Source organism: Delphinapterus leucas, chromosome 3 (genome assembly GCF_059928025.1).
Source record: "Delphinapterus leucas isolate spDelLeu-1000000601 "Yukka" chromosome 3, BTC_Dleu_Yukka2, whole genome shotgun sequence".
NCBI lineage: Eukaryota > Metazoa > Chordata > Mammalia > Artiodactyla > Monodontidae > Delphinapterus > Delphinapterus leucas.
In genome coordinates this window covers 110,406,969-110,434,624 of record NC_143131.1, presented here as the reverse complement: position 1 = coordinate 110,434,624, position 27,656 = coordinate 110,406,969, and the positions used below count along the sequence as shown (strand labels likewise).

Below are 27,656 nucleotides of genomic sequence, written 5' to 3'. Positions count from 1 at the left end.
CACTGGGGCAGTCCCAGCACACTGGAATTCCAGACTGCTTCTGATCTGCTGTCCCCACGAATGCCAGTAATGGTTGCCCTCACCCCATTCAGATGCAGTGCTGGGTCTGGGCAGGCTCTGTCTGCCACAGCTGTCTACTCTACTTGGCTATGGCAGCCTTCACCCTAGTGGGGAGCTGTGCCATGGAGCAAGAGGGGCTGAAGCGGCCCTCAGCATGAGCCAGGGTGCATGTTTGGGCAGATGCAGGAAGCCAGCTAAAGTACCTGGCATTTTCAATTGTTTTCTCCACCCTGTTTTGAGAGAAACCAAGCACGTGGGTGCTCTTCACTAGCAACGTCTAGATTTCTCACAGCCCCTGATAGTCCCACTGGTCTTCAAGTCAGCCAAGAAGAGGACTTATCTTTCTGGTGTTGGACCCCAGGGCTGGGTTTCCTAATATGTGGTTCACACCCCTCACTGTTTGGGGAGGGTCTCTGAGCCCATGCAGCCCCCCTCCTCTGCTGTATCCCCTCCTAGGGGCACAGGTCCTCACCTGATTGCTTCTCCTCTTTTCTTACCTGATTTCATGTGGATCTTTCATTACAGCCTTGGTTGTATAAGAGCCTTTCTGCCAGTCTCCAGTTTGTTTTCAGTGAGAGTTGCCCCACATGTACAATAGATGTATTTTTGATGTGTTCATTGGGGGAGGTGAGCTCTGAATCCTCCTACTCCACCATCTTGATCTCCTTTCCCCATGTATTTTATTTTTTATTTCTATTTTTGTGTCTTTAAGTTTTTAAATCTTTTCTTCTACAATGTCTTAATGTGTCACTTATCCCATCCAGTGTATTTTACATCTCAGTGTTGTTTTCATCTCTGGAATTTTTTTTTTAGTGTCCCTTCTTATATAGTTAATCTTTTCTATATTTTCTTGAACATATGGAATATAGTTTCAGTAAGCTTTTAAATATCTTTTTGTATTAATTCTGTTATCTGGTAATTACTGAGTTGGTTTTGATTTTTTCTCTCCTTATGGGTCATTTTTCCTGTTTCTTTTCATGCCTGGTGATTTTTAATGGAGTACCAGAGATTGTGAATTTTACTTTTTTATGTGCTGGGTATATTTTATTTCCTGTAAATATTCTTCTGGGACACAGGTAATTTGGAAATCATATGACCCTTTGGGGCTCTTTTTTGAGCTATGCTACGTAGCACCAGAGTAGCATTTAGTGCAGTGTTAATTTTGCCCAGTACTGAATCCAAAGGCTTTTGAGTACTCTACTAAATGCGTTCTGAATTATGAGATTTTTCCACTCTCCCTGGTGGGAATAGTAACTCTTCTGGTCCCTGTGTGAGTTTTGGGTATTGTTCCCTTTAATCCAAGAAGTTTAAACCTCAGAACTGTTGATGTTTTGGCCCAGAGAATCCTTTATTCTGGGGCCTTGTCTTGGGCATCATAGGATATTTAGCAGCATCTCTGGCTTATAGTCAGGTGATGCTAGTAGTGCCCCGCCTTCCCCTCTGAAAATTATGACAACCCCAAATGTCTCCAGATATCACTATGTCACCCAGGGGGCAAAATCAGTCTTGATTGAGGACCACTACTCTAATCCTTTCAGATGGTTCTTTCCCTGAGTTCAGGTATTTCTTCATGTACATGGAAAGATCAGTACTCAACCTAGACTCAAGTAAGACCTTCTGTAGGTTTTCAGAACATTCTTTCTTTCTGTGTAGTATGCGCTCTCTCTGTCTGGCTCTGCAAACTTGAGCTACCTTCTACTCTGCAGGTGGCTAACTACTTCTTCTCAAGATACAACCAGGTAGTAAGGTATGATAATTATATGAATCACCTCATTCGTTTCCCCTCTCTCAAATGCCACTGTCTTTTTTTCGTAATGTCTTATCTCTTGAAAAATGTTTCATTTATTTATTATGATTTTTAGTTGTTTTAGATGGAAGGTAAGTCCAATCCCTCTTATTCCATCTTGAATGAAAGCTGAAGTCTCAAAAGTTGTCTTTTACTTTTGAAGGGATGTTTTGTAATACTTCTGACACTGCACCCCCGAAAACATTGAAGTGGCAGGTCTTTGAGCCCTCATAGAGTTAATATCTCACTTCCAGGAGTTCAAGTGTGTTACCCAAGACTCCAGGGTACCAGCCACTCCTTGCTCATTCTCTTGTTCATTCTGTTCAGTCAGCAAAATACATATGTAATGTCTTAGGTGGTCTAGATGGCTTCAGGTTATATTATGGTAGAGACTGAGAAAGTTGCAATAGCCCTTAGGCAAAACTGTAAGTTAATATTGTCCTGCACAACTGCCAACTGTTTCTTGTACTTTTTACTTTAGTAACTGGAATGGAAAAGAATACATTCACCAAATCAATACCTGAAGCTTAATTAATCATTCCTTCAACAATATTATGTCTGGGACTTGCAGCTGTGCCCAGAGCTAAAATTTGGTTAAGTCTATGACAGTCTGTAGCCATTTTTTAGGATCCGTCTGATTTTTGCAGATGATGCATGAGAAGGACTGTCACCCCTGCATACTTTTAAGCCTTTATTGGCGGCCCTAGTCTTTGCTTCTTTGCCTCTTTGGAAAAGCAATATTGTCTTTTATTTACTATCTTGTTCTGGGGAATGGGGCAGTTTCAGAGGTTTCCACTTGACTTTTTCCACTATGACAGCTTTTACCACATAGGTTCCTTTGTGGATTCTAACTGCCAGATAAATAAATTCTAGTTATAAACTTGGGGAGTGGAGAGAGACAAGACTATTAGGTGGGTCTGCAGGCTCAGTGAGCTCACTATGAGCCAGACTTTTTCCAGGATTCTGTTTCTGACCTCAACTCAGAAAGTTTTGGCTAGGAGGTTGTTTCTTTTGCCCCACAGAACCTCGACTTGGATCATTCTCTTAGTTCTATTCAGCTGGTAGCTGGTCTGGTCTAAGAACGAATCACATATCCGGTTCCTTGGTGCTGTTTCATGTGGCCTTTCTCTTTCAATGAGGCTATTTTGGGCTTCCTCACAACATTGGTGCTCTCAGGGTATTTGAATCTTAGAAGTTACACGACCTCACTTCTGGCACATTCTTTGGGTCAGAACAAATCACAGGACCAACCCAGATCCATGCGGAGGGCACCTAGATTCCTACTTTTGATGGGGGAGTGACAAGGTCTCATTGCAAAAGAGCATATGGGATAAGACATATCATTGTAGCCCTCTTTGGAAGTACAGTTTATCATATCACTGCTCCATCTGCTGTCTTATAGAATTTTACAGACTTTTTTTAGGTCTATAGACTCATTTGCTGTGGTTTCTTCTTTTAATCTATTCATCTCTTTTTTTAATATATATATGTACTTAAAAATCTTTTTCCCTCTTATTTTGGTAAGGATTTAGCAGAGATGTGTGTGGTCATTGAATCCATCATGGTTAATTGGCAGTTGTAAGCTTTGGAATCAGAGATTATTGCTTTTTTTCTTAGAGCTTCCTTGTTGTCTTAGTAGCATATTGGGGAAAAAGGTTGTCTTATGTGTCTTTTCTTTTTTTCTCTCTGTCATTTGATAATTCTCTTGTTATATATCAAAGAGAGTAGTGTTTGGGAGCAGTCTGCCCTGGTATAAAGGCATTACTCCTTGTAAGAGAATAAGGAGGTAAATTTTACATAGAGAATTTAAGCTTCTTTGTAATCACCGTGCATCAGCGTTCTGTGGTAAAATACTCTTTTCTGTCAGGAATGTTCCCTGCTTCCACACTTTCCTTTTGCTATGCCATTGCTCTTAGCTGAGGTTATACTATACTACTATACTTTATTAACCTGGGTTTATTAATATCTAATTATCTGAATGAGGGCTAGAGAAATGTTCCCCAGTTCTTTCGGAGAGTGAACAATAGCATTGTCCCATTGGACGTCAGTTTTGTTTAGTGGTAGATTAATACCACCTTGAGTCTGTTTGAAAAGAGTTTTTTTTTAGAAAATCATATTTTAAGAGGAATATTGACAAACAGAATCATCTCCAGAGGAGATCAGTTAGGATGCTTAAAGATCTGGAACCTGCAAATATTTAGACTTTGTTATTTGGAGGAAAAAAAAAAAAAAGACTTAAAAGAAGACAAGATAACTGTTTTCAAATATTTGGAGGTCACTAAAGAGGAAAGATTGCATCTGTTTAGAAATGAAATAGACTTTTATATGAAATAATGAGTTTTTTGGCATTGTTTGAGTAGAGGTTGTCAGCCATGCTGAGGAGGGGTTCCTGTGTGAGTTGAGGGAACTCTTCTAAACCTTTTCAGATCTATTGTAATTCAGAGATTTTGTGACTCTTCTGTAGTTAACAGTTGTGTCATAAATGGTTGTTTGCTTAAAATCAGAATTGTGGGATATCATTATATTTTTAAAAGTATATTTGAAAATTAATCTAAAGTCTTTTCTGTTCTACAGGACTTAAATACTATTTATTCTTATCTTCATGGAATGGAAATATTATCAAATCTCAGGGAACATCAGCTTAGGTAAGTGTGATGCTGTGTTTAAGAGCATGTGCTAAGGAGTTATTCAAATGAGTTTGGATAGATAGTTGCAGGGACCAAATCATTTAGGAGCTTTTTATAGGATATGCAAAGAAATTGGCCTTTCTCATTCCAGTTTTCCTTAGCCCTGGGACTTTGAGCAAGTCTTAACATCTAAGCTGCAGTTTTGTCTTCCATAAAATAGGGATAAAAAGATTACCTTTGTTGCAGCATTTCGAGGATTAAATGAGAATATTTAAAGCAAAGTGCAGTGCTCAGTTTGTGCTAGCTAGTGAAAACAGAACTTTCTCTTTGTAGTTTGTATTGATATTTATTGTATCAAATGCTTGAGATGGGCATGGTATGATGTAGTGTTATATTAAAGTGGAAGGAGCAAGACTCTTGATTTGGCATAAGCTCCTATGGACAGTACCCATAAACTTTGCAAACCTCATTTTTCTATTCTGTAAAATGAGTTTTCTCTCCTGCTACCTTGTCTCATTGTGATTATATCTGTAAAGATACTTTTGAGTGCTGTAGGCACTATTATAACTTTGCATAGTATTTTAATTAAACTGTGTTTTTCTTCCATGACCAGCTTACTTATCACTTTTTCTGGCTATTCTTTAAGTTTCTGGCTATGGACCAGATTCTAAATATAATTGTTTGGAATTTATTATTTTCTGTTTTCTGTGTAACATAATTTATATATTAGTATATGTCAAGTAAGTGTATCAAGAAGAAAGAAAACCCTAGGGCATTAGTAGTAAAGTATTTTTAAATACAAGCAAATTTATATTTATTCAACAGATTTGTGTGTGTGTGATATTTTTAAACTCCAGTGAAAAATTTAGTGATAGATCTGATAATTTTCTGTTGTAATTATAACAATTTTTGAGACAATTCAAATAAAATAATTTAAAAAATTTTTACTTTTTAAAAAATATGTTAGATTAATGTCTGCAAGAGCACGCTATGAGAGATACAGTGGCAATCAAGTTCTTTTTTGGTAAGTATTTCCATAATTAGCTTAAATTAATGTTTAAAATTTAGATTGTTAGCATTGAAATTCATTTGATTCTGGAACAGTTTCTGTAGAGGAGATTGAAATATACTCCTAAACTATGAAATATAATGTACGTAGGGCTCACAAAAGGTGTACAGTGCAATGAAGTTTAATAAATATATACACCTGTGTAACTACTATGCAGCGAATATGTAGAACATATCAGCTCTTCAGAAGGCTCTAGTCAACTGTCTTGGAAAGGTAATCTAGTTCTGATGTCTGTCACCTTAGATTAGTTTTGTCTCTGTAAATTTCATATAGATAAAAATCTGTTGGTCAGGCTTTTTATACTTCACAAATGTTGCAGATTCTTCCATGTTTTTGCATTTATTCTTTTTCAGTGCTTTACAGTATACAGTTATGTGAAAATAACATAATTTGTTTATCCTTCCCACTATTAATAAATATTTGGGTTGTTTCCAGTTTTTCCCTATCATGAATAGTAAGTTTCTATGAATATTTTATTCATGTGTTTTTGTACCTCTATTTACTCATTCTTCTTGGGAATATTCTTAGGAATAAAAGCATTGGAAATGCACATGCTCAAATTTAAGATTCTTTTTTTTAAATAAATTTATTTATTTTATTTATTTAGTTTTGGCTGTGTTGGGTCTTTGTTGCTGAGTGCAGGCCCTCTCTGGTTGCAGCAAGCAGGGGCTACTCTTTGTTGCGGTGTGTGGGTTTCTCGTTGCGGTGGCCTCTCTTGTTGCGGAGTACGGGCTCTAGACACGCATGCTTCAGTAGTTGTGGCTCATGGTCTCTAGAGCTCAGGCCCAGTAGCTGTGGCGCACGGGCTTAGTTGCTCCGCAGCATGTGGGATCTTGCTGCCTTCATTGGCGTCGCCTTCCTTGGCAGGTGGACTTTCAACCACTGTGCCACTAGGGAAGTCCCAGGAGCTTGTAACATTAGAATCTAAAATATGTATTTCATTTTATCTCGTGATTTTGTTTTTTGTTTTCCTGCTTACTAATGATGATGAATGATTTTCATGTTTTTACAGGCTATTTGGATAGCTCTTTTATGATCTCCTGATTCAAGTTTTTGACCATGTTTTAGTTGGGCTATCTTATTTCTGTTGATTTGTAGAAAATTTTTATGAATTCTGTATCTGAGTTCTTTGTTGGGTACATAAGTTGTGAATATCTTCTCCCACTGTGTGGCTTGCTTTTTTTACTCTATTAATGGTATCTTTTGAAGAGAAGAAATTTCTTTCTCAGTTTTTCTGCTTGTGATTAGTGCTTCTCATGTCCTGTTTAAAAAAACAAGATCTTTCCCTTCCTCAAGGTTATGAAGATATTCTTCTCTGTTTTTCTTCCAAAAATTTTGGCAACAGTGATCTCTTTCATTATATGTGTGCAGCTGGTATAGAGAAATGGTATTAACTTCAGTGTTTCATTGCACACTGTGTTTGTCATTATTTCTAAGTATTTACTGGATTCATATGGATTTTAATAGCTTTATTTGTTCATTTGTTGATTCATTCACTTACTATTAAATGTTTGTCTGCTATACATTATGCTTAGCCTGGTGTAGAGTGGTGGGAAGAAACGGGATTTGTCCTTATGAGTTTATTGTATAGTGGGGGAGAGGAAGTTAATTAAAATAGCTACACATATTTAAGTGCTATCAAGGAAAAGTACAGATCTATAGATAAGTGGAACAGAATTGAGAACCCAGAAATAAACCCTTATATTTATAAACAGTTTCTGTGTGTTTTTTTTTAATGGCCTTGTAGCTGTGTAGCTAAGATGTGCACACAATGTGGGTATAACACAACTGAGTATTAAAAAGGAACCACCAGTGAACAGTTTATTTTTGATGAAGGTACTAAAGCATTTCAATTGGGAAAGCATAGTTTTTTCAACAAATGGTGCTGGGGTGATTGAGTGTTTATATGCAAAAACTTAATTTAGATTCTTATCTTACACCACACACAAAAATTAATGAGATATTCACTTTACACCCATTAGAATAGCTACAGTTGCAGGCGTGCGAAATGGGTAAAGGGGATCACCTGTATGGTAATGGATGGAAACTAAATTTTTGATAGTGAGCATGCTATAGGGTATACAGAAGTAGAAATACATTGTACATATGTTTTTTTGTTTTTTTTGTGGTACGCGGGCCTCTCACTGTTGTGGCCTCTCCCATTGAGGAGCACAGGCTCCAGACGGCCATTGCTGTCCGGCCAGGCTCAGCGGCCATGGCTCACGGGCCCAGCCGCTCCGCGGCATGTGGGATCTTCCCAGACCAGGGCACAAACCCGTGTCCCCTGCATCGGCAGGCAGACTCTCAACCACTGCGCCACCAGGGAAGCCCTGTACATATGAAACATATGTTGTAAACCAGTGTTACTTCAATTAAAAATATATTTTAAAAAGTAGCTGCAGTCAAGGGTAAAGAAGATGTGGCACATATATACAATGGAATATTGCTCAGCCATAAAAAGAAACAAAATTGAGTTATTTGTAGTGAGGTGGATGGACCTATGGTCTGTCGTACAGAGTGAAGTAAGTCAGAAAGAGAAAAACAAATAGTGTATGCTAACACATATATATGGAATCTAAAAAGAAAAAAACAAGGTCCTGAAGAACCTAGGGGCAGGACAGGAATAAAGACGCAGATGTAGAGAATGGACTTAAGGACATGGGGAGGGGGAAGGGTAAGCTGGGACGAAGTGAGAGAGTGACATGGACATGTATACACTACCAAATGTAAAATAGGTAGCTAGTGGGAAGCAGCCGCATAGCATAGGGAGATCAGCCCGGTGCTTTGTGTCTACCTAGAGTGGTGGAATAGGGAGGGTGAAAGATGCAAGACGGAGGAGATATGGGGAAATATGTATAGCTAATTCACTTTGTTATAAAGTGGAAACTAACACACCATTGTAAGCTATACATATTTCCCCATATAAAGCAATTATACTCCAATAAAGATGTTAAAAAAAAAAGTATCTGCAGTCTAAACATAACAAGTGTTGGTGAGGATATGGTGACACCTGGAACCGTCATATATTTGTGGTGCAGATGTAAGTATAGCCACTTTAGGAAACAGTTTGGCAGTTTCTTAAAATTTTACCATATGACCTAGTAATTCCACTTTTACATATTTACCCAAGAGAAATGAAAACACGTGCAGAGACTGTACATAGATGTTCTTAGTAGCACTATTCATACTAGCCTAAAACGCGACATAATTGTTCAGTGAATAGATAGATAAAACGCTCTGCATCTGTATAGTGGAATACTATTTGGCAGTGTAAAAGGGAATAAAATGCTGCTACACACTACAACATGGACAAACCTCAAGCATATTATGCTAAATGGAAGAAGTAAGATAGAAACATCACATATTACATGATTCCATTTATATGAACTGTCCAGGAAAGACAAATCTATAGAGACAGAGCAGGTTATTGGTTACCTGGGGCAGGGATTGACTGCAATCGAGGCATAAGAGATCTCTTTGTGGTGATGTTTGCACAGTTCTTTTCAATATCATAAAAGTCATTGAATTGTGCACTTAAAATGAGTGAATTTGTGGTGTATTGATTATACCTCAGTTAAGCTGTTTAAAAATTAGTATAAAGAGTTACCCAAATCTGTATTTGGCTAATCATAAACAAAGGAATTTCTAAAAAATGAATGTGGAAGTTAATTAAGTAAAGAGTTTAAATTCAGAGATTAGTGGAAGCAGAGAAAAGACTGTGTATAGTTGACCTTAACTGGGAAGCAGCATGATAGAAAGAGTGAAAATAAACCACTATGTTCAGTGCTTCGAGCAGAGAGGAAGAAACAGGAAGAGAGGGGTGTGGAGAGCCAGGTGGAGACCACCTTAATAGTTTTTGTTCTTTATTTTAGGAGCAGTGTGAAGCCTTTGAAAGGAGTAAGATCTGACAAGATTAAATATGCCACTCTTCTCTAGGCTAAATTATTCTTAGATTCATTTGCTTGCAAAGAGAAAGGAGATAGCATGGCCGCATGTTAAAAGACTTTCACTTTCCTTGTGTTTACTCATCAGATGCATTGCCAAACTGCTCTGAGAGTGGAATTCTCTGCAAGGTTTGAACAGTTTCTGATTCGTGAGCTGGCATGGCTCTCTTGGTAGTAGGAGTGAATTTCAGGATTTTTCCTCTGTTTATAGTAGAATTTCCTGACAACTTTGTGACTGTTTCAGCAAAGTGAGATAAAAATTAGAGGCTTATGGTAGCATCCAATCATAACTTTCTTCTGTCTTGATTTTGGGCAGAATTTTCTTTTACTGATTTTTATTCCTTCTTGTACAAAAGTCATGTTTCAAAAGAATTAGAAAGTAAAATTTCCAAACAAAGAACCTTAAGTAGGAGATTTTCAGCCATTTGTATCTTCCTTCTGTGAAGATGGAAGGGATGGATATAAAGAACTTTAAAGTATCTTCTGGAAACTTGATGATACTTTTTTCTTATGGTAGGCAATAGGATTCACCCAGAAAGCTCATCCTGGGTGCTATGTAGAGTGGTTTGGAGGCTTAGTTTTCTGGGTGGAGGATGGTACTATTCATTGAGAATGAAAAAAATGAAGCTTGAAAGAAATGATAGGTAGATTTTGAACATGTTGAAGTTGAGTTGTGTGTTAGATATACAAGCTAACATGTCAAGTCGCTAGCCAGATAGATATACAGTTCTCCAGCTCAGAGGAAATGTTTGTTTTATAAAATTAGAATTGTCTACATATTGGAATTAATTGAAGTTTTAGGTATGGTAAATTAAAAGTACTTTAGAGAAAGAGAAAAAGATTAGATTATAAAGTAACATCTAACAAGATTCTTGGTTTCCATTGGAGATTTAACTGAACTAAAAATGATGATGGACTTAAGTCATCTGATATTCTTTTATCCCTCAGACACACATAAAGTGAAAGATTGGGTAGGCATTTAATGTATTTCTGTCAGAATAAAATTTAAGAGAAAGACGTAGATCCAAATTATAGTTGAACATGAAGATGGAACATTGATAAACTTGTGAATTCCAAACAGTATTGTCTTTAATATACAATAAACTTGTAATATACATAAAAGTTATCAGAAATAGAATTTTTTTTTTTAAGGTTTTTTTTTTTTTTTTTTTGCAGTGCGCGTGCCCCACACTGTTGTGGCCTCTCCCGTTGTGGAGAACAGGCTCCGGACGTGCAGGCTCAGCGGCCATGGCTCACGGGCCCAGCCGCTCCGCGGCATATGGGATCTTCCCAGACCGGGGCACAAACCCGTGTCCCCTGCATCAGCAGGCGGACTCTTAACCACTGCGCCACCAGGGAAGCCCTAGAAATAGAATTTTTTAATATGCACATGTAGTACAATATTTAAGTTAATCTTCATCAAATGTGGTGATCCAGTACACAAAAATGAGGAATGGGAAGTTACTGATATAAATTAATAAGATAGAGCTAATAAACATACATTTCTGAAGCCTATATCTTAAGCTAGTGATTATGTAAGATATGAACATGGTCTGTATGAAACCTTAGGCAATAGGCAAACTTTCCAAGGAGAGTTAATTTTTAATGATTTATGATATTAGAATATTTTTCATGTTTTGTATTTTGTACTGAATCCATATACATGTGAGTGTTTGTATTTATTTACTCATCTATTTACTTATTCATTTAAACAGTTCAGAAACTATTGCCAGATGTTGGTATATCCTGCTTTCTGGATCTGTGCTTATGAAAGACTCCATGGTTTTGCCTCCTTGCAGGTATGTTTACATTTGCTGTTTAGTGCATGTGGTAGGCAAAGTTAGATTACAACTAGTTATTTTATTTCTTATGTTAAACTATTTTTATGTAGATGTGTATTTTCTCTTAGTAGGTGATACATTTTAGAAATGTCCTTTTTGGTACTATTTGAAGTACTTGGCAGGAATCAACTGATATTTCATATTTCTTGGGGGTATAATCTGTAGTTTACACCATGGCATATTATACTGCTATTTGATCTTTAGTTGTATGTGAGATTTGATCTCATTTATCTGATGGTTTTGCATTCATTGCTGTTAGTTATAGGGAGGCAATATATCTTTATAGTTAAGAAATCGTTTTTTAGAGTAATGCGAACTAGGCTAGTATCCTGATTTTGTCACTTATTAGTTTTATGACTTTGGACAAATTATAGTTTTCTTGTATGTAAGAGGATAATAATAGAACCTATTTAAAGTGCCTTATGAGGTTATAGCAAGCTACTACTCAAAGTTCTCAATGGAACTCTGTAAAAGTTGACATTCTAGAGCCAGACTGCTTGAGTTCACATCTTTGCTCTACTGTATAATACTTTTTGGACAAATTACTTAATCCCCTTGTGCCTCAGTTTCCTCATTTGTAAAATAGGGACAATAATAGGATGTATTTCATAGGCCAGCTTTGAGTAATAAATGAGTTTATATATATATATAGAGAGAGAGTTCTTAGAATAGTGCCTGGCTGTTACAAGTAATTGTTAATTATCATCATCAGAATTATTAGGTAAAAGAGGAGCGGTTGGAAAGATGATCAGATATAGTATTCTTAGAGAATTTGGTCTGTTAGTAATTCTTAAGATTTTGGGGCCTCAAATTATAATTTTGTGACATAAAAATGTAATTTTTTGGTGACTTTCCCAATAATGTTGAGAAGAGATTTTTAGGCTTTTAAGGTAAGACTTCTAATTGCAGCTAAATTAATTTAGTTGCAAAACTATTAAATTTAAGTATCAAGGTACATTCTACTTGACAGATGGTACGAGACATCTCAGTTTTGATGCCATTTTTAAAGCCATGTCTTTATTCTTGAAACTTTATATCATCAACTTTTAGTTAAATGAAATCTGTACTTCTTGATTAGTAGTATAAAGCATACTGTTGACTGTTTTTACAAATAAAATACATAATAGTTCTTGGTTATTTAAGCCTTTTGGGTATTGTTCCTTTCTACTATGTTTCTGAAAGTCACTTTAGTGATTTGTAATGAGTTAGCTACTTACACAGAATAAGCTGGGTTGATACTGACTACAGTTATATTTTAAGATTATTAGTATTGTTCTTTTGAATATTTTATCACCCTTTTCTGCTGTTAGGAATAGTCAAGGACTTTATGTAGCCATTAATCAGCCACAATAATTCACCATGAGTTTGTGATCAAGACAATGAAGTTTATCTTTTAAATAATTGATAGTATGAGTTTGTTTTGTTTTGTTTTTTCTTTTTTTGAGCTGTACCACTCAGCTTGTGGGATCTTAGTTCCCTGACTAGGGATTGAACCTGGGCCCACGGCAGTGAAAGCACCAAGTCCTTACAACTGGACTGCCAGGGAACTCCTGATAGTAGGAGATTTTAAAACAATAAAGTCATGGAATGCTTTAATGTAACCATCATGAACTTCAGAGCAAACATGATTGTAGAAGTCTATTTAATCGTTATTTAGAGAGCAGCTCCTAGGTAGGAGATTTATATTTTGTGTTTGAGAGATACTTATATTAGGTTATTGTTAGGATTAAATGAGTCAATACAAATAAAATACGTAGAATAATGCTTAGCATATATTAAGCATCAAATAATTTTTGGCTTCTGTTCATTATAATAGTGTTGGGATATGATCATTATGGTAATCAACAGATATGAGCACTACCTAGTATAAGACAAGGAATAATAGTCGTTTTCTAGGTTATAAAAATAGAGCCTATTTCTCTAGATATTAAGGTATTTGTTACTCCCTTATCAGTGAGTAGACAGAAACCACACAGTAATTTGAACAGGGACAGTTTAAAGAATTATTGACTACTTTAAGAAGTTAGGTACTAAGAAGGATAAAGGAACTAAGGGACAGAGTACCCAAGGAAGGAACAAACTTGAAAGGGGAGCCCTCTCCCCAAAACTGAAATTCAGAACTTGTTGGTGAATATGTTACTTGTAGCCCAATAGCTAATGGAGAAGTTCACTTGGTTGCTCTGGGCCAGAGCTGTCCACAGTTACTGAGTCAAGGCTGGCAGGAAGAGATCCTCTGACCAGGACCGGTAAGCAATAAAATCCTCCCTCACCCTCACCCGGCCCAGGGTGCAGATGGGCCCTGAGGCTGGAGATAGGACGTCCCTTTGCTTTACACACACATACCCCGTAGAGCAAAGAATACTTTCCTACTGCGGTGTCCTGATACTAGCACCCTTTACTGACAGAGCTTTAACATTTCCAGCTGGCCAAAGGAGAATCTTGACTAAATCCAGATGCTTTATTACAAAGTAAATTTGAAACTGAGAGCAAATACATTTGAACTTGAGAGGCAATAAATGAATGGTACAGTCCACTCTCTTGGTTACTCAGTTTTCATTCTGAACACATTTGAGCTTCCATCCAACTCTGTTTCCACCTAACAAGATGTAGCTATCGTTCATATAAGTAAAGAAGTTCCTACTCTCTCCCCAAAATAAGGAGATGCACAGTCCCAACAGTCATTACTCGCTGTTGATTACATATTCCATCACAGTACTCTGAATATTCTATTAACTACAAACTACTTTGTAAAGTTCACCTCCAACAACTTATATATAAAATAAATATGGGGAAGAGAGGGAAGAAGAAAATGGTTAACGTTTACACAACTCCAGACATATACACAATATATAGTCCTTGTTTCTGTAACTGCTCACAAGCCCATAGTTGGTATCTCTCGCTTCCTTTTTTTCACCACCCATTCAGTACTTCCGGCCTCAGCCAGAATTTCAGCTGTTCTGTGTTCTTTACCTGATGATGGGCACAAAACTTTCATTTCTGAAGGATCCTTAATTATCCTGCCCACCCCACCCCCTGTCTTTTGGTTGCCGTTAGTTTTCCATTAACCTTTTTTTTTTTTTTTTTTTTTTTTTTTTGGTATGCAAGCCTCTCACTGTTGTGGCTTCTCCCGTTGCGGAGCACAGGCTTCGGATGTGCAGGCTCTGCGGCCATGGCTCACGGGCCCAGCCGCTCCGCGGCATGTGGGATCTTCCCGGACCGGGGCATGAACCCACGTCCCCTGCATCGGCAGGCGGACTCTCAACCACCACGCCACCAGGGAAGCCCTTACATTAACCTTTAACAGCGGACTTGAAAGTACTACAAGGAGCCTAAATGAACCCCTTGGGCTTCAGATGTAGTTCTCCTGGCCCCCATTGTATGCAGCAACTCAGTTTCTCCTTGGTGATTGGGATCAATCACTCAGGCCAGTAGAATAACCCCTTTTCCTGCCTTTTGGTTCAGTGGCCAGGTGGAAGTCTCTAATTCAGTGGAACCGTTGCTGTGTTTCCATAGCTAGACATAATCTAAGACTAAGAATCAAAACCAGCAGAGCTCACAGTTTTAGGGAGGGGAAGTAAAAGTTCTGTGAATGAGTTATTAAGTATAACACTGAGAAGAGCCACTCCTGTTTCCACGCCTTGAATATCAGACCCATGTATTCTGGCTGTTGGGGGAGACAAACCATTGCTGTACTTCTGCTGCTGCAAAATGAGTACCTTGATTGAAAATGATGCTGTCTAGAGTGCCGAGGCAATAGATAGGCATTTTGTGAGCCTGTGGATAGTGGTGCTGACAGAAGCATTACGGGCAGGAAAGGCAGATCATTTCCAGAATATGTGCCTGTTCCAGTGAGGATGAATATAGTCCTTCTCCATGATAGAAAAGGTCCAGTGTAAATAATCTGCCACTAGGTGACTAAATAGTCCTCCTGAGGAATGCTTCCATATCAGAGACTCAGTATTGGTTTCTGCTGTTGGCAGATTAGGTACCCAGCAGTAGCATTGGCAGTTGAGCCGCTGCATATTTTCCATCTCTGTCACAATAGCCACTTCATTTGTGGGCCCATTGAACAAGCACTGACTGGGGAGAAAGAGTTTGATTGACATCCATAGAGCATGTTATTTTGTTTACCAGTACAGTGGATGCCCTTTGTGCATTCACAGGGGACACAGGTATCTTGAAAGTCTGTATCCATTTTGAAAGAGGTCCTTCCATATACCTCTTCCCAGACTTCCTTGTTACCAGTCTTCCAGTCCTTTTCCTTCCAAGTCTCTGACTATTCAACCAAACTGTTAGTAACTGCCCCCATGAATGTCTAGATATTGATCTAATAATTCTGGCCTCTCTCAATCCAGATTAAATGGACAACCAAATGTACTGCTTGAAGTTCTATTCCCTAGAAGGATTTTCCTTCACTACCTTCCTTCAGGGTCACCTTTGAGTAGGGCTGTCCACTTTGGGGTAGTACTAGCATGTTGTGCAGACTTATCTGTGAAATAGGCTCAAGTTTTTTCTTCTTCAGTCACCTGGTCATAAGGGACTCCCTGGGTGGGCATAGGCACAGATTGAGGTGGAGGAGGCAATGCAACAGGAATTGGTGTTGAAGGAGTCTGAGCCACCTGCTCATGCAACTTATTCTGGACCTGGGTAAACTTGATCTCTTATATACCATATTTATTTGATAATAGATTGCTACTGCTCATGCCCAAGCCTTATGGCTAGGAATGCAGTTCATGATAGGAAGTTCAGGCTGCATAGTCACCTGATGTCCCATGGTTAGGCATTCACCCTCTACCAACGCCCAGTAGCAAGCCAGAAATTGTTTCTGGAAAGTAGAATGTTATTTGTAGAAGAGAGCGTGGATATTTCAGAAATTCTAGAGACCTGTACTGTCATTCTCATATTAGTGCTTGTCGGACACTCCCTAGAATATCACTATTTGCCATGAACACTAAATAATCCATCATTGGATATGCTGGATCATAAGGCCCAAGTAGTAGAGTGGCTTCTACTGTGTCCTGAACTTGGCGGCAGCCTTATGGGCAACTCTGAAGATGGGTCAAAGTAGCACACTTTATGTGTTACCTCCAGAATCTGAGAAAACTAACCAAACATTGTGTCTCTTCTTTTGTGCTAGATGGTATGCGGTGCAGCAACTTGTATTTCACCTTGTAGGTGATATGTTGTCATGCCCCAAATTACGGAACTCCCAGAAATTTGACTGAGGGGGCAGGTCCTTGAATTTTTATAGCATTTATCACCTAAACTCTAGTTTGCATATATTTTATTGAAGCATCTAAAGTGCAGCCCCTTATCTTGTAATGAAGTTTTATATGTAATTTAAACCAATAAAATATATTTTACAGTTTACAGTAAACAAAGGAGAAAAGGAATAAATCAAATCTGAAATATCATTGTTTTTCTTTTGAAACGGATTTAGTTTTTTCTAGAATTGAGTCAGTTTTCTGTTTGTCACCATAAATTTTCAGTGTAGCTCAAGAAAACAAGGACTTCATTACTGTGATATTTATTTATTTATTTTTAAAATAAATTTATTTTTTAAATTTTTGGCTGCATTGGATCTTCGTTGCTGTGTGCGGGATTTCTCTAGTTGTGGTGCGTGGGCTTCTCATTGCGATGGCTTCTTTTGTTGCGGAGCATGGGCTCTAGGCGCCCGGGCTTCAGTAGTTGTGGCATGCAGGCTCAGTAGTTGTGGCTCACGGGCCCTAGAGCGCAGGCTCAGTAGTTGTGGCGCATGGGCTTATTTGCTCCGCGTTATGTGGGATCTTCCCGGACCAGGGCTCGAACCCGTGTCCCCTGCATTGGCAGGCAGCTTCTTAACCACTGCGCCACCAGGGAAGTCCCATACTGTGATTTTTAAATAAAATTTAATGCGTGTATTCATTGAAACATTCATTTATGCAGCAAATAAGCATTGATGGTCATCTCCATGTAAGACACTGGCATTAAGAAAAAAAGACTGACTTAACTTGGTGGAATGGGATGACTGCTTTGTTTATTTTTTTATTTTTTTTGACTGCTTTGTTTAAAAAGGGCCCTTGTTGTGTGACACGAGAAGAAAACTTTATTGGGGAGGCAACTGTGGAAATGGATTCTACAAATAAGCAGGATTAGGTTGGCAAAGAAGGAGGGAACAGGTTCTTCAGTCAGAATATCTCAAGCACTGAGAGATAATTCATTTAGAAAATATTTATTGAGTACCTGCATGGGTCAGGCACTCTTCTAGTCATTGAGGTTGGGAAGGGTTAATCACCTTTCACCAGCACTGTAAATAGCATTGTCCTTTTTCTAAAGACGTAATTTTTAGAATAATATTTTTTTGACAAAGTAATGAATTTGTACTGTTCGAAAGTCAAAACAGTATAACAAGTTGTACTTTAAGAAGTATTTTTCCCACTTTTATTATTATCCACGCCATTCAACCCACCCGTGTAGAAAGCTAACCACTTTTATTAATGTCTTACATATCTTTCTAGATTTTTTAAATATATGTGAACAAAAACAAATGCATATTCTTATTTTTCCTATTTCTGACCCAAGTAGGAAGTTTATTCAGTAGTTTTAACTCCTTTATTGTGAAATAATGGGGAAAAGTGCAGATAACCTAAATGTACATGTTAATAAATTAGTATAAATTGAACATTTGCCTAATCACTACCCTCAGATCAAGACATTGAAATTTGTCAGCACCCTGGAAGGATCCTTGCTTGTCGTTTCTCAAATCAACTCTCTTGCTTTCCCCCCAAAGATCATCATTTTCCTAAATTTTAATCAATCTTGAATAGCTATAGAATTTTAGCCTGAGGATATGTACTGTAGTTTAGTTTTGGTTACTTTTGAATTTAACAGGAATATACTCTTCCATTCTTTTTATATGCCTTCTTTGGCCTAATGTTATGTTTACGAGATTCATCTGTGTTATGCATGTAGTTAGTTCATTCTCATAGAGTATTTCATTGTTTCCATAGTTGAGGGCTATTAAAAGTAAAGCAGCTGTGAACATTCTTGTACATTAGATGCACATGTTACATTTCTGTAGGTATACCTATCAGAAAATTGTTGGCTTATAGGATGTGCCTGTTTTCAGCTTTAATTGTTCATTGCAGGTTGTATTCCAAAGTGGATGTACCAATTTACACACCCAGGAGCAGTGCATGAGAATTCCTGTTGTTCCACATCCTTAACAGCACTTAGTATTGTCATTTTTTATTTTTTTGACTGCTTAATTTCAGTTATTCTGTTGAGTGTGTTGTGTGTGTGCGTATGTGTGTATCTCTTAGTTTTGCTTTGCATATTACTGCTTGTTGATGAGTGAGTACATTCTCATTTAACCTCTTTTGTAAAGTGCTTCTTCAAGTCTGTTCCTCATTTTTCTAATGCATTGTGTTTTTGTTATTGAGATGTGGAAATTCTTTGTGTATTCTGAATAAAAATTCTTGCTTGGTTATTTATATTACACATATCTTTTCCCTACTCTGTGCCTTGTATTATTTATTCTTTTAGTAATGTCTTTGGATGAGCACAAGTCCTTAACTCTAAATAGAGCAATTCAGTCTTTTCCTTTTTGTCTTCTTTGCTTAAAAGATATTTCTGTAGCTGAGATCATGAAGGTATTTTCCTTTTTTTACTTTCTAGAATTTTTCTCGCTTTTTTTTCACATTTAGACCTGTAGTCTACTTAGAATTGGTTTTTGAGTATGGCATAGTGTTGCATGATTTTCCATGTGGATTCCTGTATGTTCTTCTCCCACTCTCATTCAGTGCCACCTTTTTCAAAAATCAAATATCTACATGTTTGTGTGCCTATTTCTGGGCTCCTATTCCATTATGTTTTGTTTATCCTGCTTGAATACCACATTGTTGTAATTATCATAGCTTTATAATGTGTCTTGAATTTTTATAGAGAAACTATTAGTGAGAAACTGCTGAACTGTGTTTCACAGTGGTTGTACCATTTTAGACTCCTACCAGCAATGGATAAGAGTTTTGTTCCGTTTTTTACGTAGTCATCAACATGTGGTGTCCCCAGTCTTCGTTTAGCTATTCTAGTCACTGTGAATTAGTTCTAATTTTCATTTTCCTGCTGAATAATGATATTGAGCACTTTTCCTTGTGCTTATTGGCCATTGCTTCCCCTATATTCTTTTGTGAAGTATCTCTTTAAGTTTGTGTTTGTGTGTGTGCGCGTGCGTGCCTGTTTTAAGGTTGAGTTATTAGTCTTTATTATTGTAGAAATCTGGAACACATTCATGATGCAAGCTGACAGGTATTGCATGCATTTTTATCTCATTTGATTTGCATTTTCAGTTTCTTAAGTTAGTCCTATTTAACAACTTTATTAAGGTATAATTGACATAACTAAACTGCACATATTTAAAGTTATAATTTGATAAGTTTGACATATGTATACACCCATAAAACTACCAATAAAGATAGTGAACATGTCCAACCCCATCAAAATTTCCTCAGGCCTCTTTGTAAACCTTGCTCATCCTTCCTTGCTCTGTCCCTTCATCCCTAGAGATCACTGAATCACTGATATTTTTTGGGGGGGGTGTCACTATAAATCAGTTTACATTTTTTTAGAATTTTATGTAAGGTGAAGCATATAATATGTACTCGTCTCTGGTTTCTTACACTCAATAAAATCATGTTGAGGTTTATCCATGTTATGCATATCAATATTTAACTTTTATTGCAGTATCCTTTTTTTTGGATATATCACTATTTGTTTAGCATTCAACTACTGGTGGACATTTAGGTTTTATCCTATTTTTAACTAGTGTTGCTATGAACATTTGTGTCCAAGTCTTTATATGGACATATGCTTCCATTTCTCTTGAGTAAATTTTTAGCAATGGAATAGCTGGGTTAGAAGTCTTCATGTAGACACATACTTTGAGGAATAGCTAGTGATGTTATTATAGTCTATAGTTAAACATCCAGCAGCACATGAGAGTTCCAGCTGTTCCGCATCATATCCTTACTAACACTTGGTAAGGTCAGTATTTTTAAGTTAACATATCGTAATTTGTATGTGGTGATATCTGATTGTGATTTAAATTTGCATTTTCCTAAAGACTAATGATGGTGGGCATCTTTTCATGTGCTTATTTGTCAATCATACATCTTTTGTGAAGTGTCCTTTTGAATCTTGCCCATTTGGGGAAGGGTGGCTTATGTGGGGGGGGGGTGGGGGCGTTGGCAGAGTTGTTTAATTTCTTATTTTTGAGTTTCAGAAGTTCTTTATATATGCTGTATACAAGTCCTTTTTTTTTTTTTTTTTTGTGGTACGTGGGCCTCTCACTGTTGTGGCCTCTCCTGTTGCGGAGCACAGGCTCTGGACGCGCAGGCTCAGTGGCCATGGCTCACGGGCCCAGCCACTCCGCGGCATGTGGGATCTTCCCGGACCGGGGCACGAACCTGCGTCCCCTGCATCAGCAGGTGGACTCTCAACCACTGCACCACCAGGGAAGCCCTACAAGTCCTTTAACAGATGTGTAACTTGCAAATATTTTCTGCCAATCTGTGGATTGTGTTTTTCATCTGTTAATTGTTTTTCAAAGTGCTGAAGAACTTAATTTTGATGAAGTGTAGTTTATCAAGTTTTTTTTTACTTTAATGAACTGTGCTTTTGTTGTATGTAAGAAATCTTTTATTAACCCAAGGTCACTAAGAATTATCTTCTATAATTTCTTCTGCAAGTTTTATAGTTTTAGATTTTACTATAATCTGTTTAGGTCTGTGATCTACTTAGAGCTAGTTTTTTTACATGGTGTGATATATGGATCTAATTTCAGTTTTTTACCTATGCATATTCAATTAGTCCAGCAGTATTTGTTGACAAAGCTATCCTTTCTCTGAATTACCTTTGTATATTTGTTAAAAATTTTTTTGGGGTGTGAACTTTTTTTTTTTGAATTTTTGAGTTTACTTTTTTATACAGCAGGTTCTTATTAGTTACCCATTTTATACATATTAGTGTATATATGTCAATCCCAATCTCCCAGTTCATCCCACCACCAACACCACCCCCACGCCAGTTTCCCCCATTGGTGTCCATACGTTTGTTCTCTACATCTGTGTCTCTATTTCTGCCCTGCAAACCGGTGATCTCAACTTTTTATTTTATATTTGTTTAAATTTAATTGATTTATTTTTCTACCTGGTGCCAGTACCACATTATCCTGACAACTGTAGTTTTATCATAAATGACAGAATAAGGTAGTATGGGTCCTCCAACTTCGCCAAGTTCTTTTGGTTACTATAGGTTTTTTATAATTCCATATGAATTTTGGAATCAGTTTGTTAATTTAAAAAAAAAAAAGCCTGGGATTTTGTTGGGGAATGCATTGAATCTTTAGAACAGTTTGGGGAATGTTGACATTTTAACAGTCACCTCTTGAACCATGAACAAGGTGCATCACTCTTATTAACTTAGGTCTTCTTAAATTTCTCACGGCAATGTTTTGTAGTATTCAGTGTTCAGGTGTTGCATATGTTGATCTTATATTTTGTATCCTTACTAAATTCATATATGAGTTCCAGTAGCTGTTTTATAGGTTTTTAGGATTTTCTAAATAAGTGATTTTGTCATCTGTGAATAGACAGTTTTGCTTCTTTCTGTTCCTAATGTGAATGCCTGCCCCCTCTCCCACACCTGTTTTCCTGCCTTGTTGCACTGGGAAGAAACTACAGTACAATGTTGAAGAGACATAGTAAAAGTAGACATCTTTTACTTGTTCTCAGTCCAAAAGGGGAGTTGGTGATGGAAAGGTGGAAACATTGAGTTTTTCACCAAGTATAATCATAACTAAATTTTTTGTAGATGTCCTTTATCTAGTTGCCTGTTTGTAATCTCTGCTTTCCTGCACCCTCATCATTAGGCAACCACTGCTCTGCTTTCTGGCATATAGATCAGTTTACTATTTTATATAATTCCTACTATTTTATATAATTGGAATAATATGTTGTATAGTTTTTTATAGCTAAGATTTTTCACTTAGCATGATGTTTTGGGGATTCCTTCATGTTGCTGTGTATATCAGTAGCTCATTTTGTGAATTTGCTCAGTATATTCCATTGTGTGGATATACCACAAGGTATTTATCCATTCATCTATCGAAAGACATGAAGTTTGTTTCCATTTTTTGGCTGTTACAAATAAAGCACCTGTGAACATTTATGTACAAATCTTTGTACGAAAAGGTGCTTTTTTTTTCCTTAAGTAAATACCTAGGAGTACAGTGGCTGAGTTGTATCGTAGATATGTTTAACTTTTTAAAAAAACAGCCAAAATGTTTTGTTGAGTGGTGTTATCATTTACATTCCCACTACCAGTTTTTGAGAATTCCATTTGCTCAGCATCCTCTTCAGCACTTGAAATGACGGTCAGTCTTTTAATTTTAGCTATTCTGGTGTGTATGTAATGAGATCTCATTTTGGTATAAATTTTCATTTCCATGATAACTAATCATATTTAGCATTTTTGCATGTAGTTATTGACCATTCATGTATCTTTTGTGGAAAGTTGACTCAATTCCTTTGAGGTGGTCTTTTTATTTTTGAGTTATATTAGTTATTTATATATCATACATAAAAGCTCTTTGTGAGTTATGTGTATTGCAGATATTTTTCCCAGATTGTGTCTTGCCTTTTTATTTTTCAGTGGTAACTTCTTTAAGTGTGATAACGTCCAAAGGATGATTTTTTCCTTTTATTTGAAGTACTTATGTGTTTTAACTAATCTTTGCCTACTCCAAGTTTGTAAATATTCTCTTTTGTATATTCGTAGTTTTCTTTTTTTTTTAATAAGAGTTTTATTTATATATTTATTTTTGGTTGTGTTGGGTCTTTGTTGCTGAGTGTGGGCTTTCTCTAGTTGCATCAAGTGGGGGCTACTCTTCGTTGTGGTGCACGGGCTTCTCATTGCGGTGGCTTCTCTTGTTGCAGAGCATGGGCTCTAGGTGCGTGGGCTTCAGTAGTTGCAGCATGCAGGCTCAGTAGTTGTGGCTCACGGGCTCTAGAGCACAGGCTCAGTAGTTGTGGTGCGCGGGCTTAGTTCCTCCACGGCATGTGGGATCTTCCCGGACCAGGGATCGAACCCGTCCGCATCCCCTGCATTGGCAGGCGGATTCTTAACTGCTGCATCACGAGGGAAGTCCCAGACAGCTTTCTTAAAATAGCTTTACTGGTGTGTAATTTACATAGCATAAAATTCACCCATCGTGGGCTTCCCTGGTGGCGCAGTGGTTGAGAGTCCGCCTGCCGATGCAGTGCCCCGGTCCGGGAGGATCCCACATGCCGCAGAGCGGCTGGGCCCGTGAGCCATGGCCGCTGAGCCTGCACGTGCGGAGCCTGTGCTCCGCAACAGGAGAGACCACAGCAGTGAGAGGCCTGCGTATTGCAAAAAAAAAAAAAAAAAAAAAATTCACCCATCATAAGTTTACAGTTTAATACTTTATAATTAATGTATACATTGGTGCACCACAGTTTTAGAAGACTTCCATTACTTGCAAAAGTTCCTCATGCTCTTTTGCAGTTAATCTGATACACTTTCTGTCTCAATATCTACCTCCTGCAAATATTTAAAAGTGGTATTTTGTTTTGACTTTTTTCACTTAGCATAATGTTTTTGAGGTTCATCCCTGTTTTAGCCCATAACAGCTGTAGCTTTTCCTTTTTTTAAATTGTTAAATTGTATTTTATTCTATAAAGTTTCACATTTTGTCTAGCCATTCATGAGATGAAAATTTTGAAAGTTTTTATTGTTTTATTTTAGGGGCTTTTATGGATAATGCTGCTATAAAGATTCACATACAAGGCTTTACATGGGCTGTGTATTTTTGTTTCTTTTGTAGATATCCGGGGGTGGAACTTCTGTGTCGTATAAATATATATTTAAGTTTTGAGGAAAGGGGCAAATTGCTTAAAAGATGACTATTATTTTACATACTGACCAGGAACATATCATGGATCTAGTTTTTCTACATCCTCTCCATCACTTGATATTGACAGTCTTTTGATTATTACAATTCTAGTATGTGTTTAACAGTATCTCAGTGATTTAAACTTGCATTTCAGTAGTGACTAGTATTGTTGAGGATATTTTCATGTGCTTATTAAGCATTCCTATACCTCTGTTGAAATATCCAAAGTGTTTCTCCATTTTTCATTTATATTGCCTGTCTTATCAAGTTGTAGGAATTTATATGCTTTGGATACAAGTTTTTTATGAGATGTATGATTTTTAATTGTGTTTTTTTTTGTCTTATCAAGTTTTAAGAACTTAGATGTTTTGGATACAAGTTCTTTATCAGATACATGATTTGTGTGTATTTTCTTTTTTCTGTGGCTTGTCTTTTCCTTTTCTTCATAGTATCTTTTGAAGCACAAATATTTTGCATTTTGATGAAATTCAATTAATTGTTTTTTTCTTCAGGGGATTGAGGTTTTGGTGTCATATCTAAGAAATCTTTGTTTAACCTAATCTCACAATTATTTTCTCTTATGATTCTTTTCTAGAAGGTTTTCAGTTTCAGCTGTTATATTTTGGCCTGTGTCTATTATAACTTCACTTTTGGTTTTGTTTTTGTTTTTGTTTCTGTTTCTTTTTGTTTTTGCTTAAGGATAGCCAGTTGACCCAGTGCCATTTGATGAAAAGGCATTGAATTGCCTCGGTACCTTTGTTTAAAATCAGTAGACCGTATATATGTTTGTTTATTCTGAACTAATATTTACTCTGTTCCATTTAACTATTTTTCTATCTTGGTACCAATCTGCTGTCTTAATTATTGTGGCTTGTTGTAAGTTGTCAAATCAGTATTGTAGGTCTCACAACTTTGATCATTTTTAGAATGGTTTTGATTATTTTAGGTCCTTTGTTTTTCCATATAGATATAAGGATCTGCTTGTTGATTTATAAATCCTGATGGGTTTTTCATAAGAAATGATTTATTGTTTATTTCAAAATAGGCTGTGTTTTTTACAGCAATTTTAGGTTTACAGCGTGGAACAGAAGGTATGGAGATTTTTCATATACTCTCTGCCCCTACTCATGCATAGCCTACACCATTATGAACTTCTCTCACCGAAGTGGTACATTTGTTATGGTTGATGAACCTGCATTGCCACATCATTATCACCCAAAGTACATAGTTTATGATAGGGTTCACTCTTGGTATTGTACATTCTGTGTGTTTGGACAAATATATTTCCACCATTATATTGGGTTGGCCAAAAGTTTAATTCATTTTTTTCTCATAAGATGGCTCTAGTAGCACTTAGTTGTCTTAAACTTCATTTGAAGCAATTTTGTTAGATTGTATGTGACAGCTGTCATATCAGCGTGCATTTTTTAAAAACTTATCAAAATTGGTGAATTCTTGTGCAGCCATTTTAATATTGAAGATGGAAGAAAAAAGCAACATTTTTTGTCATATTATGCATTATTATTTCAAGAAAGGTAAAAACACAACTGAAACACACAAAAAGATTTGTGCAGTGTTTGGAGGAGGTGCTGTGACTGATCGAACATGTCAAAAGTGGTTTGTGAAGTTTGATGCTGGAGATTCCTTGCTGGATGATGCTCCACGGTCAGGTAGACCAGTTGAAGTTGATAGTGATCAAATCGAGACATTAATTGAGAACAGTCAACATTATACCTCGCAGGAGATAGCCAACATATTCAAAATATCCAAATCAAGTGTTGAAAATCATTTGCACCAGCTTAGTTATGTTAATCGCTTTGATGTTTGGGTTCCACATAAGTTAAGCAAAAAAAACCTTCTTGACCATATTTCTGCATGTGATTCTCTACTTAAACGTAATGAAAACGTTCCATTTTTAAAACAAATTGTGATGGGAGATGAAAAGTGGATACTGTACAGTAACGTGGAACAGAAGAGATCGTGAGGCAAGCGAAATGAACCACCACCAACCACACCAAAGGCCGGTCTTCCAAAGAAGGTGATGTTGTATATACGGTGGGATTGGAAAGGAGTCCTCTATTACGAGCTCCTTCCGGAAAACCAAACGATTAATTCCAACTAGTACTGCTCCCAGTTAGACCAATTGAAAGCAGCACTTGATGAAAAGTGTCCAGAATTAGTCAACAGAAAGCGCATTATCTTCCATCAGGATACCACAAGACAAGACCGCATGTTGTTTTTTATGACCAGGCAAGAACTGTTACAGCTTGGCGGGGAAGTTCTCATTCATCTGCCGCATTCACCAGACATGACACCTTCTGATTTCCATTTATTTCGGTCTTTACAAAATTCTCTTAATGGAAAATATTTCCATTTTCTGTAAGACTGTAAAAGGCACCTGGAACAGTTCTTTGCTCAAAAAGATAAAAAGTTTTGGGAAGATGGAATTATGAAGTTGCCTGAAAAATGTCAGAAGGTAGTGGAACAAAACAGTGAATACATTGTTCAATAAAGTTTTTGGCGAGAATGAAAAATGTGTCTTTTATTTTTACTTAAAAGCCGAAGGCACTTTTTGACCAACCCAATAGTATCGTACAGAGTAGTTTCCTAGCCCTAAAATTCCTCTGAGTTCTACCTGTTAATTCCTCCCTTCCGCCAACCCCTGGCAACCACTGCCTTTTATTGTATTCATAGTTTTGCATTTTCCACAGTGTCATATAGTTGAAATCATACCCGTATGTAGTGTTTTCAGATTCGGTTCTTTCACTTAGAAATATACATATAAGTTTCCTCCATGTCTTTTCATAGCTTAACAGCTCATTTCTTTCAGCACTGAATAATAGTCTGTCATCAGAATGTACCATAGTTTATTTATCCATTCACATGCTGAAGGATATCTTGGTTGCTTCCAAGTTTTTGCAGTTATGAATAAAGTTGCTGAAACATACAGGTGCAAGTGTTTCTGTGGACATAAATTTTCAACTCCTTTGGTAAATACCCAGGGAACATACTTACTGTCATGTGGTAAACATATTTTTAGTTGTGTAAGAAATTGCCAAGCTGTCTTCCAGAGTGGCTGTACCATTTTGCATTGTTAGCAGCAGTGAATGAGAGTTCTTGTTGATCCACATCCTAGGCAGCATTTGGTGTTGTCAGTGTTCTGGATTTTGGCCATTCTCATAAGGCGTAGTGGTATCTTGTTGCTTTAATTTGCACTTCCCTAATGACATATGATAAGGAACATTATTTCATGTGCTTACTTGTCATCTGTATATCTTCTTTGGTGGAGTGTCTGTTAAGGTCTTTGGCCCATTTTTTAATTATGTTGTTTGTTTTCTTATTGTTGTTTTAAGAGTTATTTGTATGTTTTAGATAACAGT

At 37.0% G+C, this 27,656-nt stretch overlaps 1 protein-coding gene across 9 annotated transcripts in view; it reads left to right on the top strand.

Annotated features, from left to right (window-relative positions):
* The window catches only part of RAPGEF6 (Rap guanine nucleotide exchange factor 6), a 250,714-nt gene that overhangs the window by 21,655 nt on the left and 201,403 nt on the right, over positions 1-27,656 (top strand). For all 9 annotated transcript variants that reach the window (XM_089909271.1, XM_089909272.1, XM_089909274.1 and 6 more), the window contains exons 2-4: positions 4,421-4,491; positions 5,441-5,497; positions 11,202-11,285. In XM_089909271.1, coding sequence (XP_089765397.1) covers positions 4,421-4,491; positions 5,441-5,497; positions 11,202-11,285 — 212 coding nt within the window. The remainder of the gene's footprint in view (positions 1-4,420; positions 4,492-5,440; positions 5,498-11,201; positions 11,286-27,656) is intronic.